Raw genomic sequence first — 12,767 nt, forward strand, 5'->3', positions numbered from 1 at the left:
CTATTGGAAGTTCCTGAGAGGAGCCAAGGGTCAAGTTCTTGAGATACTGGGAGGGGAAGAGTATGTTGGTGTGTGGTGGTGAGAGGGCCCCCTGCCTTCTTGGAGTTCCTTGAAGTTGGGCTGCAGAGTCATGGGGGTAGAGTCGAGGGGAAGGCCGAGGTACTGGAGAGCCAGCTGGGGCCAGGGACCACTGTCGTGGGCTAGGGGAACTGGTCAGTCACCAGCTGGTGTCCCCACAGGCCTCAAGTTGCGGGGCAAGGACATCGGGACTCCCATCGAGAAGGGCCCGAGGGGGAAGTGAGCACAAAGCCTCGAATCCGGTGTCCGCTGCTCCTGTCCAGGGGCTCCCGACCGACGGGCTTTGTGTCCCTTCACTGGCCAGCGGCTCGGGACGCCAGGCCACCGGGGACCCCTCCCCCACACCTGCCGTCTCAAACAAAACCTTGCAAAGTTTCTGGCTCTCTGTCCTGTTTTGTTCCTACCAATCCAGATGGCCCTGCCCCTGTGTGAGTGGGTGACCTGAGTGGGCGGCAGGCTTTGCCTGTCTGCTGGCTCCTCCCTTTGAGTTGGCAGACAGACAGACGCTCATGAACACTTGTTCTTCCCTTTGGGCCGCGGTAGATCATTAACTGCCCAGGGCTCTCCCCCACTCAGCTCCGTGACCACCTGGGGCCCCACTCTTGACTCTTGGGGAAGTAGGAGTGGCCCATCAGGACTTGCCCCCATCCAGGCTGACAGGTGCACCTGACCTTGGGGAGGCCCCGGGGCCACGGGATGGGCGGAGGCAGCTCCCCTGGGCAGCGAGGACTGAGCAGAGGCCTGCTGCCTGGGACCCACAGGGGCTGATGGGCTTTGTAATAGAGTGCCCATAGGAGACCATGGGGGGCAGTCTAAGGGAGCTTGACGGGCAGTGGGTGTGTGTCCCAGGTCCTCCTGCCTGGCCCAGTCTACCCTGTGGCCTGGCTCTCCCACCCGACTGCTAACTGGAGGAAGGGCTGGGATAGAGGAACAGCCTGCCAGCCTGCGGGAGGACAGCGAGGTCTTTATTGGGGGCTTGGGCCAGAGATGGGAGAGGGACCAGTGGAATCGCAGTGCTGCCCCAGCCGCCCACGCCCACACCTGGCCTGGGCACCCAGCAGAAGTTGCCTGGAGATCCAGGGGCTACTGGTCGCTGGTGACAGGCGTCGGGAGCGTGACACTGTCCTAAGAGGAAGGGGGCCGGGGTCATTCCCCTAGATGCTCATCCAGAGCCTCCAAGTGGTGCCTCCCTGCACCCCCACCCCCACCACGGAGGAGAGAGGTGGTCAGCCCTCGCCCTCTCAGCCAGCCCCCCCAGGCAGTTTGTCCCTGCCCTGCCAAACCGCCCCACCGCCCTACCGCATTGAAGAGAATGTTGCTGAAGCCGGTGGCGGGGGCTGTGGCCGCTTCCCGATGCCCCAAGAAAGGGCAGCCCCCTCTCCTCCGCAGCCAGTCCCTTCCTGCTAGTGCCAGGAGCACCAGGAGCACCAGGAACAGGAGGGCACCGCCTACTGCCGCCGGCACCGACACGGGCACAGGCCTGTCCCCTGCCGGCCAGACATAGACGGGCCTGAGCCCCTACCTCTGGGGCCCCGCTTGATGGGTCCTACCCTTTCCAGACACTCCGGGGAGAGGACTGGGATGGGCCCGCGGCTCCTCCCTCTGCGGGGGTCCTGGGGAGGGTGGGAGAGGGTATGTGGAGGGCCTTGGGATCGCCCTAGCCCAGGCGGCTGCCAAGGGTGGCGCTAGTGAGCGGAGAATTCAAGAGCGGTCAGAGAGGGGAGGGGAGGGCCGGGCAGACAAGATAGGCTTCGCGGAGGTCTGGGGGGGCTTGCTCTCACCCTGGCTGGGTACGGACTGCTGGCAGGGCTGGCCCGTCAGATACTCGATGTCGTCCAGAGCAATAGGCCCCAGGGTGGGCTGGCCGCCAAGGGTAGCTTCAAATAGGACCTGAAGTCCAGAGCAGTGCTGAGCGGAACCCGAGGAGCGCCCCGCCCCGCCCCGCCGCGCCCAGCCGCCTGCCTCACCTGGAACTCCTCGGGGCTGACCACCTCCACTTGCCCCGGGAGCCACTGGTTCCGCTCGTGCCCGCCGGCGCCCCACACGGCCAGCTGGCCCCTGGCGCTGCTCAGGAGCACACGCAGCTTCCCCTGGTCTGCGGGCGGGGGGAGGGGGTCAGGGGCGCGGACGCAGGCCGTCCCCCCCCCCCCCACCGGCCCTGCTGGCCCACCGCGCTTACAGAAGTGCTCCGGGAAGCCCATGTGGTACCAGAAGCGGAGGCAGGAGCCCTCGGTGGCGGGGAGCGGCTCGCTGCGCAGCAAGGCCGCCTGGCCTCCAGGGCCCAGCACGCTGGTTTCGAAGTAGATGAAGTGGCCTGGGACAAGACAGGGCAGCGAGGTGCCCACCCTCCAGCGGCTGCGGGGGCTGGGGGAGCGCTCTGTCTCCTGGGCCCTACCCTCCCAGGCTTGGCCCCAACCCATCATGCCCAACAGGGCTCACCTGTCTCGGTGCCCAGGGTGTGGTCCACGGGGGGCTGGGCGTACCGGGAGGGCGTGGCCCCGCTGCTCCAATCCCAGCTGTAGCCTCCCAGACCCGGCCAGGGCTGACTGCTCCAGCCACACAGACCGAACTCGAAGTCGCAGGATGCTGTTCAGAGGTTTGGCGGAAACTGTCCCTCCGGCAGCAACTCGCCCCCACCCACCATCTGCCTGTCCCCTAGGGTAGTGGGGCGGGTGGGGCAGGGATGCGCCCACCTGGCCGAGGGCAGGGCCCATCATGAAGAGACAGGTCGTCCAGTGCTATGTAAGCACCCTGCACTCGGGCAGCCTCAGCCTCAAACACCACCTACGGACAGAAGCAGGGTGCTGAGCCTGGAGCTGGCCCTGCCCGCCACGCCTGCCCGGCCGTGCTGCCCACTCACCCGCCAGGCCCCATGGGCCTGCACATCGACGTTGCCCAGGCGCCAGGCTGGCCCGCCATGGGCGCTGACGAGGAGCACCTGTTGTCGCTGCCGCTCTTCCACGTGGACCCGCAAGGTACCTGCAGGTGGGGCGGCAGTCAGTCCTGCCCTAGGGCCAGCCCTGAGTGTGGCCAGATGCTCCCTGCACCCTGGCCCGGCTCCTCACCTGGGCTACGGAGGCTCAGGTGGTACCAGAAGGTCAGGCAGGCGGGCTGAGCCAGAGGCCTGTGCTCCTCAGAGGTCAAGAAAGCCGCGTGGCCCTGGGATAAGGCCTGGGGGCTCAGGTCCACCACCATGTAGTGCCCTGGGGGCAGTGTCAACGTTAGCATTGCCATGTGGCAGCCCAGCTCCCTGAAGCCCATCAGAGCCCCTGTCTGTGGTCAACCTCGTGCGGTCTCCGTGGTGTGGTCTACGTGGGGACCTTGCACAGCCTGGCCTGTGGCATTGGTCTGCCGCCTCCAGAGGCCCTGGCCGCCCGTGGAGAAGCCGCAGGTGGAGTCCTCGAAGGAGCAGCGCCTGGGGGCCCAGCAGGGGCCGGGCCGCACCGCCAAGTCGTCCAGGCCCATGCTGCCTAGGAAGCCGTCCCGCAGGCCCTCGAACAGCAGCTAGTAACACAGGGGTTGGCCAGCAGGGTCCCCTTAGCACCGTACCTACGGCTAGGGGCCAGCGCTCAGCTGTGGGGAAGGGGCCAGCCAGAGGAGGGTTCCTTAGGAAGGGGCTACGGGGGAGGGGCTGCCATGGGGGCGGGGTCCCCTGGGGGAGGGACCAGTGTGGAGGAGGAGCATTAGCAGCCGGGCCCAATGTCCCTTGTTCGAGTCAGACGGCCCCACCTGGTACTTGGAGTCAGGCTGGTGGGTGAGGGTGGCCCAGGCTTGGTGCCACTGGTTGCCCTGAGAGCCTGAGCGTGACCACAGGACTGTCTCCCCTGCCCCTTCCTGCCGCAAGGCCAGCCGCAGCGTGCCTGGAGAGAGGGGTGTGGTCGGGAACCAGCCCCGCCCCCGCCCCCCCCCCCGGGTATCCGGTGTCACGCACCAATCTGGGGCCCGTGGAGGTGGTACCAGAAAGACAGGCACTCCGTGGGGGCCGCCGGCGTCTGGAGCTTGGTGAGCAGGTGGGCCCCAGGGCCCCTTGCCAGGGGCTCCGCGGGGTCCAGGTACAGGAAGTGGCCTGTGCGCGGACCAGGACAGTGGGCCACGGGCGCGGCCCCGGGCCACAGGGAGGGTGCCCAGCTGCAGGAGGCCCCGCCCTACCCTACCTCGGCCCGTCGTGTGGTCGTAGCCAGGGCCGCGGCTCTCGAGCCGGCGCCAGTGGGCGTCTGTGAGGTGGCCGACGTGCCAGCCACACATGTCCCGCTCGAAGTTACAGGAGACCTCTGGAAGTGAGCCAAGGAAGGTCAGCTCGCCACCCAGCCCCCTGGCCGACAGGGGTGGGCAGGACGGGGGTGTGTGGCGGGGCCAAGCAGAGGGAGCACCTCGGTCTTTCTCTGTGGTCACTGTGGGGCTGCAGCCCCTCAGGGTCACGTTGTCCACGCCAGCACCCTGCTGGCCGGGGGCATCCAGGTCCACCAGGGCGACAAACTCCAGCTTTACCGGGGAGGGGAGGGGCGGCAGTCACACAGTGCTCCTGAGCTCAGCTCTCCACACCCAAGCCCCTGTGCCAGGCTGCCCTCCTCACCCGGAAGGGCCGCTGGCGAGCCCCGAGGGGGACTGTGTGTGCTCGCCAGGCCCCAGCGCTGCTACCCGAGGAGGCGCTCCACACCAGCTCCCGGAAGCCGCCCTCCACCACGACCAGCGCCAGCAGCCCTGTGGGCGGGGCAGGTTCATGTACTCGGGTTCTGGGCCCGCCCTCCCTCCTGGGAGCCCCACACCCTGCCTGTACCTTGGGGGTGACCCTGGAAGTAGTAGGCCAAGTGGAGCTCACAGGCAGGGCCAGAAGGGCCCAGGGCTGGTGTGGTGACCCGAGCAGGGACCGACAGCTGACCCCAGGCCCTCTGCAGGGACAGGAAGTGCCCTGGGGGTGAGAGGAGCACCCTGTTAGAGCCCTGCCCCACGGGGGGTCCCTGGGAGACTCCAGGAACTCTTCCCACGGTGGGCAGGGGTGGGGAGGGGGGGCTGGAAGTGGGGATTACTCTGGTCTCACCCGTAGGAACCCCACTGTCCTGGGCCATCAGCCTCTGCCACTGTAGCTGGCCCACGCTGATGTCCTCCCAGCCCCCCGCTGAAGCTTCCAGGTCCGTGGTGCCTGTCGAGCAGCCAGTGCTGAGGGTGCTCGGGACCCCCACCCAGCCCAGCCCTGGGCACCCCACACCCAACCTGGCTCCCAGGAACCCCACTCAGGCAGTCCCAGGGACCTCAGCTCTGGGGTCCATGCTCAACCCTGTTCCTGGGGACCCCCACCCAACCTAGATTCCAGGACCCCTTCTGTTTCTGAGGACCCTCCCACCCAGGCAGCTCCGGGGACCCACCCCCCATGTGGCCAAGCCATGGGGAATCACTGGCCCTACCCTCCAGGACCTGGGCCCCTCACCACACTGCCGCTCATCCTCGCCCTCCGGACACTGCTGCTGGAAGTCACACAACTGCTCGGGGGGTACGCACAGGTCCCCACAGGAGAGGTGCCCAGGCTCACACAAGGCCCTGGTCTTGGGGGGCAGTGGGGCTGCAGCCCAGGACTCAGGAGGTGGCGCCTGCAGGGTGGCTGGCTCTGCGGAGGTAGAGCGGGGTCAGGCTGGGGGGTGGGGCAGGGAGCATTTGGGGGAGGGGAGGCAGGCTTACCTGGGGCTGGGGTGCAGCCATCCGACAGGATAAGGTCATCTAAACCCACGACGCCCCCTGGGCCCGTCTGCCCGCTGAGCAGGATCTGGAGACAGAAAGGTTGGGGTGTCCTGCACCCTTTCCTCACCCTGCACTCCCTCCCCCCAGCCCCAGGTCACCTCCCACCCTGCCTGCCCCCTGCCGCACAGTCCCTCCCCTCTGGTCCTCACTTGGAAGGGGTGGGTGCTCTGGATGTCCACCTGGTCCCGGACCCAGATGTCCCCCAGCTCCCCGTGACGGCTCCGCAGCAGGACAGGGGCCTGGGAGGCCCCGGGGGCCTGAGGCTGCAGGGACAGATGGAGGCTGCCGGCCTCAGAGCCATGCATGTAGTAATAGAGGACCAGCTGGGGACAGAGCTGGAGTCAGGGCTGCGCAACCCAGCGTCTGACCAGCCGTGGTGACCCTGCTCACCCGCTGTCTCACCGTGCAGGAGCGGGTGCCCGTGGCCTGGAGCTTGGGGCTGAGCAGGAGAGCTGGTGTGCTGGACTGGGCCGTGGTGATCAGGAAGGAGCCTGGGGAAGGGTAGCCATGGACTGGGCAGGTGGGAGGCGGGGACCGGGTGGGGGGGCATAGCTTCCCTGGTGGGTGCTTACCCTTTGCACTGTTCCGGCTGTGGTCCCGGCGTGGCCAGGCAGTGTGATCGAGGTCCATGAGGCTGTGGTTCCAGGACCAGCCCTCGGAGCGGTTCCATGGACCCAGGCTGGTCTCAAAGTTGGTGGCCGTGTAGTGGCCTGGGGTGGGTGGTGGAGTGAGCCTGGGGTCCCTGAGCAGGGCCTCCCAGCCTCGAACCCAAGTACATCATCCAGCCTGGCCTATAGCCCAAGCTGGTCCCCGTAGCCCACGGCTCTGACTGTGGCTGTGGATGCAGCCTCAGAACAACCAGGTCTTGAAGCCAGCCTCCCTGCAGGCCCCCAGCCTCCCTGCAGGCCCCCAGCCTCCCTGCAGGCCCCCAGCCTCACTGCAGGTGGCCGGGTCCTCATCAGAGTCGTCCCCACAGTTGTCCTCCCCGTCACACCGCTGCTGGGGCCCCACACAGGCCTTATTCTGGCAGTGGTGCTGCCCCAGAGGGCAGCTGGCTGTGGGGACTGAGGGAGGGGCACCTGTCAGCCTGGCCCAGGCCCCTGGGGTCCAGTCTGGAGGGGTGCAGAGAGGGTCTGAGCAGGGAGCAGACAGGACTGAGGGGGCATCCCACAGGGCAGGGGGCTTACTGGGCAACCCGCAGGCCCGGAACTCCACGTCGTCTAAAGCCACCGCGCCTCTGTGGGTGGCGTTTCGTGTGGCTGAGAAGGTCACCTAAGGGCAGCGACAGCATTAGGTCCTGAACCAGGTCCAGCCTGACACCCCCTCCCCACTCCGGTCAGGCTACTCCCAGCTCACCCGGAAGTCACCCCTGATGCGGCCTGTGGCCACCTCCAGCTCCTGCCAGCCGGGGTTCCAGGGCCCTGAGCTCTGCCACAGCTTCATAGTCTCCATGCCGTGACTCAGTTCCAGCCGCAGCTCCGCCACATCTAGGGCAGGGGTCCTGGGCAGCCTGGGCCCCAGCTCAACCCTTCCCGGGACCCTGCCCTCCCCCAGGCCTGCCAAGCCCTCTTGGGACCTGCCATCCTCCCCCACCCCGGGTACCCACCCCGTCCGGTCAGGTGTGCCCACCTCCCAAGGCTGCGTGAAACCAGAGGCGGATCTGGCAGGAGGCTGCCGCCTGGTGCAGGAGGGGCGAGCGCAGGGTCGCTGTGGACACCTCCTTCCCACGGTGGGTGTCCACAGCCACATACCAGCCTGACCAGAGGAGAGGGTAAGGAGCTGGGCGAGGCAGGGCAGGGTGTGGTGTGGTGGGGTAGGTAGCCTGGGGCGCTAGGCCTCACCCAGGTCGGTGCCCAGTGTGTGGTCGGCGCGTGCACCAGGTCCCTGCAGCGCTGCGCCAGCCCGGTCCCGCAGCCAGCGGTACCCCGAGGTGCTGACATCCTGCCAGCCACACACGTCCCGCTCGAAGTCGCAGGTGAAGGGGCCACCCGGGCTGGGGGCAGCCCCATGGAATCCTGGAGGGAGGGTCAGCAGCTGCGAGGGTTCCTGTACCCCCTCACTGTGCTGCTTTAGCGCCCCCAGTCTCATCCCCCTCTCCCGCTGCCCAACGCCCACACTGCCTCAACCCCATCTCAGCACCCCACACTACCTCAGACCCCTGCTGCTTCAGCACCCATCCCGTCTCAGCACCCTACACTGCCTCAGCGCCCCCTCACCGCAGTGCATTTCATCAGAACAGTCTCTGCAGTCACACACGAAGTTGCACACGGCTTCCGGGGAGCTCCAGCAGTGGCTGGGGACCCAGGCCCAGCCTACGGTTCCTGCTGACAGAAGCCATCAGTGGCTGGAGGGCAGATGGGCTCCTTGGTCCTGGGAACCCCCAGATGGTCTGGGGTGCTGAAGGGGCACCCTCCACTTCTGCCTTTCATCCTGGGCTCAGGGAGGTAGGGGTGAGGTCACCTCTCCAGCAGGGAGGCTCAGGACTTGGAGACCCCTGGGGTGGGTGGGTCTGGCCTTTGCCTTATGCCCACCCAGCCCCGCTGCAGGGAGTGGACGCCAACTCACCCGAGAGCAGGGTCAGGGCAGCTAGAAGGTGGCTGGTCTGCCGCATGCTGGGTGAGGGAGCGAGGCTCGCCCTGGTATGGGACTGCTAGAGTGGGCCCGCCCTCTAGGTCACTGCTGCTGATGCCCACACCCAGGTATCGGGTCCTTGGGGGGCCCCCTGACCAGGGTCCAACCCCGCCTGGTTGGCGGAGGCCCTATGGGAACCTAGTGGGGTCCAATGAACTGTGATCTGGGTAGGTGGTGGGCAGAAACTTCAGCTGCTGCAGCCACGAGGGCACCCGCCACACCCAGGGGCCAAGGTCAGGCCCCAGCCGGTGCAAATCCCAAGCCTACCCCATGCCCCTGCTGGGCCCCTAGCCCTGCACACCACATACCAAGGCTGGTTCACTTAGTCAGCATGTGGCAAGTAGCTGGGTGTGGTTTGCTGCTGGCCGGAAGGCTCCAGTCTGGTGGGGAGGCCATGGAAGCTGTGGTGGGTGCAGACTGGGACCACCCACTGCCAAGGACTGGCCAAGGATCCCAGATGCCCCAGTATCAAGCCCCGCCTGTAGGTCTGTGCCAAGGGCACCCTGACCTCCCACCGTATCCCCCTTAGCCCCTGTGGGCAGGCGGTCAGGGACAGGTGAGGCCACAGATGTGCTGCTGCCTTTTGGCCTCACTGTTCCACGTGAGCTCTGGGTGGGGCTTCCTGTCTGTACCCTCAGGACAGACATGAAGGACCCTCACGTGGCCTGGGATCAGGTTCCCCAACAGCAGCCAGTGGGGCCCGCACTGACCCCTATGCCTCTCCCTGATGTCCTTGGGACAGCACCTTCCAGAGGGCAATCAGGTTGTAAACGGGGCCGAGAGAGGCCCATCGCTGGCTCTTATCAGACCCCAAAGGGCTGAATGTGCACCTATCAGACCCTCTCCTCTCCCTCCCCTGCCCTGTCTGGGGCCCTGGGGGCTGGGTGGGGCCAGTGGACCCAGACACAGTCCAGGAGACAGGCAGAAAGACAACACTTTAATTTGCGCACGGTGACCCTGGGGCCAGACTGGACATCGAGGCGAGGTTGGTCTGGTCTGGGTGTGGGGGCGGTGGTGGGGCCCGGCCTTCAGTAGCCGTCGTCTGCCCAGGTGACCTCGTAGTCGGGGTACTTGGACTTGATTTTCTCTGTGGAGATGGAGTGCTGAGCGCGCCCGTAGCCCTGGAGAGGGGGGAAAGGCGCTGACACCAGGCCCTCCAGTTGCCATGGCCCGGCCCCATTGGGAGGGGGTGGCAGAGCTCCTGCTGGGCCCCTTGCTTGGTGGGGGGGGGGGGGTCTCCTGGCACCAGGAGCCTCTGTGGGGAGCAGACCCGAAGCATCTTCCTGAGGGCACTCAGCATGGCCAGGCTGGGTGTGGTGGGGGCTTGTGGGAAGGGAGGGGCACGCTCAGCCCAGCAGGTGAGGCTGGCGATGGACCAACGTCTGTGTCTGCCAGGGCAGCCAGGGGTCACGAGCTGCGCGGGCCCAGGTGTACCCGGCACAGGCTCACCATGGAGTAGCCGTACACGTGGATCTTCTTGTCCTGGCTCTGGTGGGAGATGCGTCCGCCACCCAGGCACTCGCAGTCCAAGCCCCGTCTCTGTATCTCCCCCGACACCTTGTCGTAGATGTCGGCTGGAAGGGAGCCGAGGTCAGAACCCCGAGGCCAGGCGCACCCCCACTCGGAGCGTAACTCAGTCCGCACGCCCGGAAGCCCCCTTACTAGGTGGTAGTCTGGACCGGGAGGCCCGCGGGGTCCCAGCCCCTCCCCTCTCCTCCAGGGCCGACGGCCAGGTGCTCAGAGCCACCGGGACGCTCGGCCCCGCCCCCTGACGCCGACCACGCCCAGGCTACCTTCAGCCCCGCCCAAGTGCGTCAGAGCCCGCCCCTTCCGGCCCCGCCCCTTCCGCTCCCTCAGTCTCAATCCCCGCCAAGCGCCGGCCCCGCCCTCACCGTGGTACTCGGCCCACTTGTAGCCGCGCACGATCTCCTTGCTCTCCGCCGCTTGGGCGTCGGAGGGCGGCACCGTGTGGACTCGAATCAACACGTATTTGAAGACGCCGTCTGGGTCGATGTCCACATCGGGAATCTCGGCGAGGCCCGCCGCCGCCATTTTCGCCGGCGCTCGCCCCCCCCAACCCAGCTTCTGTAGCTCCTGCCCCCTCCCGAACTGGGTCGTCGTCGGCGGTGCAGAGGGCGGGCTCTGGGAGAGCCGTGACCAATCACGTGGGGGGAGATGCTGCTTGGGTTTCGTCGCGTCAGCCAATCGTACTGCGGACCTGAGCGCAGCCTAGCCAATCGCAACACGGCTCCTACCAGCCTCGGGGCTACGCTATTCCCACTTAAAGGGGAACGAGGAAACCTAGAGGGGGCAATGGTTAAATCCAGCCGATTAGAGACGTTCTCTCCCTGTTGTAAGAGATGCCGCGGGGGTGGCTGACAAGCGCCTCTGGAGGGGACTGGCAGCATATGAGACTGGGACGAGGGACGGAGGCTCTCTGGGGCCCGAGAAACGCGCCAGGATTCCCCACCCCCTGCGGTCCAGGGACACTCCCAGGGCGCTGTTCGCACCTCCTGGCTCAGAGCGCACCCCTGTCCCCCGTGATGTCCGGGTCCCACCCTCGCTCTGCGCGCCCCCTATCCCGTGCAAGGAGGCAGCAAGGGTTACATTCAATTTCTAGTTTACTCAGTTCGAAAGCGCCTGCCCTCTGGGCACAATCGCTCCAGCCTGACCCTCGGGCGAGGGGGTGGAAGGTAGAGGACCCCGGGGGGGTGGAGGCGGGCCGGCAGGGCCCATGCAAAGGAGCTCGTGGAACAAGTGCAGGACCCGCGGGCGGAGACACGGGGAGAAGACCACAGGAAGGCGTTTTTTGGGGGAGTGCGGGGTGGGTGTGGTCATTCACAAAGATCTGTCAGGACTCCAGGTCTCACCCCTCCATGGCCTGGAGTCATCCCCTCTGGGGTCACCACTGCCCTCCGTGGATCCTCTGAGCCCTAAGCTCCTGAGGGTGGGGCTGAGGTCAGGCTCTGGCCTCCTAGCGACTGTGGGATCAGATCCCCAGCCTGGCCAACTAGCTGTCTGTCCCGCATCTGTTGCCTGGCTTCACTGGCATCTGTGGCCCCACCCTGTTACATCCTGGACCATCATCCTTCGCACGTATGCCTGCAGTGGGTGTCAGGGATATACCCTGTCACTGTCCCTGGTGTTGGCGCCTGAACTGACTCCAGGCCCTGCTGGTTCACTCTTGTTTTCCCTGCCTTGGCCTCCTGCCCTCTGACTGCGTGTAGCCTGCAGTGGCCTTAAGATCTCCGCCTGTACCAGTTGTTTCCCCCCCTCACCCTGCAGGCCCAGGCCAGGGTGGACGTAATGCAGAAATCGAAGGGACAGTAGGATACAGGATTGCCCACATGAGGGCCAGACTTGGTCTCAGTCCTGGAGGTCAGGGCCGGGACCAGCAGACAGCACCATGTGCCCCGCAGGGCATCGCCAAGCTACTGCAGGTGTTGTCGCATGAAAAAAGGCTCAGCAATAGGTCACCTTCCACACCGAGGCGGTCACGACATGCCAGATCCTGGTTAGGTGCGACCGGCCCCCCTGTCCTGCTCTGAACTATGGGGGCCGGGCACCCTGGGCTTTGGTCAGTGCCAGGCTCCTGGAAGAGCGAGTCCTCAGACCCCTGGGTCTGAGATCCGTGTTCTGGACACAGGGTCTGTGTGGTAGTGCCCTCGTCTACTTGAAAGCAGGGCCGGTGAGTCCTCAGGCCACCCCGCCTCCCGCGGGGAGCACCAACCGGCTGAGGACCGGCTCGGAGGCCCTGGGGCACGCTGGGTCGAGATGACCAGTAAGAAGGGGGTATGGGCGTCTGGTGAGAGGTCTTCGGATAGAAGAGGCGGGGCCTGCGTTGGCGGGCAGGAGTGCGGAAGTGGGGTTGGAGCCTGGGAAGACGGGCTCGGGGAGGGGCTTGGGTGGGTGGGCGCAGCCGGGGGACACCCTAAAGCGACCCCGGGGAAGTCGAAGGGGCCTGGGCGTCGGAGCCGCGGCAGGGCTCTAGCGGGCTGGCACGCCCTGAGGCTCACATCAGGTCGTCTAGCACGTTGGCGCTGGCCACCCAGTCAAGCGCGCGCGGCTCAGAGGCGGCCATGATCATGCACATGAACGGCCGGCCCGTACGCCGGTCGGTGGGGTAGATGGTGGTGGGCGTGAAGCGCCGGTTGGCCTCCACGAACTCACAGAGCTGTTCGTAGACGCGGGGGAACTCGTGGCGCAGGAAGACGCCGCGCAGGCGCAGCTCTCGCTGGATGTGAATGAAGGCTACCTCGCGCGCTCGGCGGCCAGCCTCACCGTCCTGGTCCAGGCCCGCTGTGCCGGGAGGAGGCGTCAGGATC

At 66.6% G+C, this 12,767-nt stretch overlaps 3 protein-coding genes across 3 annotated transcripts in view; all 3 read right to left on the minus strand.

Moving 5' to 3' along the window:
- Positions 1–1,029: 1,029 nt before the first annotated feature.
- On the minus strand, positions 1,030–8,422 carry MAMDC4 (MAM domain containing 4). Its single transcript, XM_013007698.2, has 27 exons — positions 8,377–8,422; positions 8,028–8,132; positions 7,653–7,826; positions 7,441–7,566; positions 7,168–7,298; positions 6,999–7,083; positions 6,750–6,875; positions 6,384–6,521; positions 6,214–6,302; positions 5,961–6,134; positions 5,752–5,836; positions 5,504–5,680; positions 5,127–5,218; positions 4,856–5,018; positions 4,233–4,349; positions 4,010–4,144; positions 3,808–3,938; positions 3,363–3,582; positions 3,144–3,281; positions 2,939–3,057; positions 2,772–2,862; positions 2,518–2,664; positions 2,258–2,392; positions 2,046–2,173; positions 1,860–1,968; positions 1,378–1,565; positions 1,030–1,203 (listed from the first exon to the last, which is right to left on the minus strand). The coding sequence occupies exons 1-27, from the start codon at positions 8,420–8,422 to the stop codon at positions 1,162–1,164; spliced, it is 3,411 nt and encodes a 1,136-aa protein (XP_012863152.1). The 3' UTR covers positions 1,030–1,161.
- Positions 8,423–9,366: 944 nt separating this feature from the next.
- PHPT1 (phosphohistidine phosphatase 1) lies at positions 9,367–10,520 on the minus strand. The gene is made up of 3 exons (XM_004714435.2): positions 10,335–10,520; positions 9,892–10,016; positions 9,367–9,563 (listed from the first exon to the last, which is right to left on the minus strand). The coding sequence occupies exons 1-3, from the start codon at positions 10,492–10,494 to the stop codon at positions 9,471–9,473; spliced, it is 378 nt and encodes a 125-aa protein (XP_004714492.1). The 5' UTR covers positions 10,495–10,520; the 3' UTR covers positions 9,367–9,470.
- A 525-nt stretch (positions 10,521–11,045) lies between these two features.
- AJM1 (apical junction component 1 homolog) overlaps positions 11,046–12,767 on the minus strand; it is a 6,970-nt gene continuing 5,248 nt past the window's right edge. Inside the window, exon 4 of the mRNA XM_045289346.1 lies at positions 11,046–12,741. Within this exon, the coding sequence (XP_045145281.1) occupies positions 12,455–12,741 (287 nt within the window). The 3' untranslated portion in view covers positions 11,046–12,454. The remainder of the gene's footprint in view (positions 12,742–12,767) is intronic.

This window comes from Echinops telfairi, unplaced genomic scaffold (genome assembly GCF_000313985.2).
Source record: "Echinops telfairi isolate 266 unplaced genomic scaffold, ASM31398v2 ScPeMD7_25;HRSCAF=90, whole genome shotgun sequence".
NCBI lineage: Eukaryota > Metazoa > Chordata > Mammalia > Afrosoricida > Tenrecidae > Echinops > Echinops telfairi.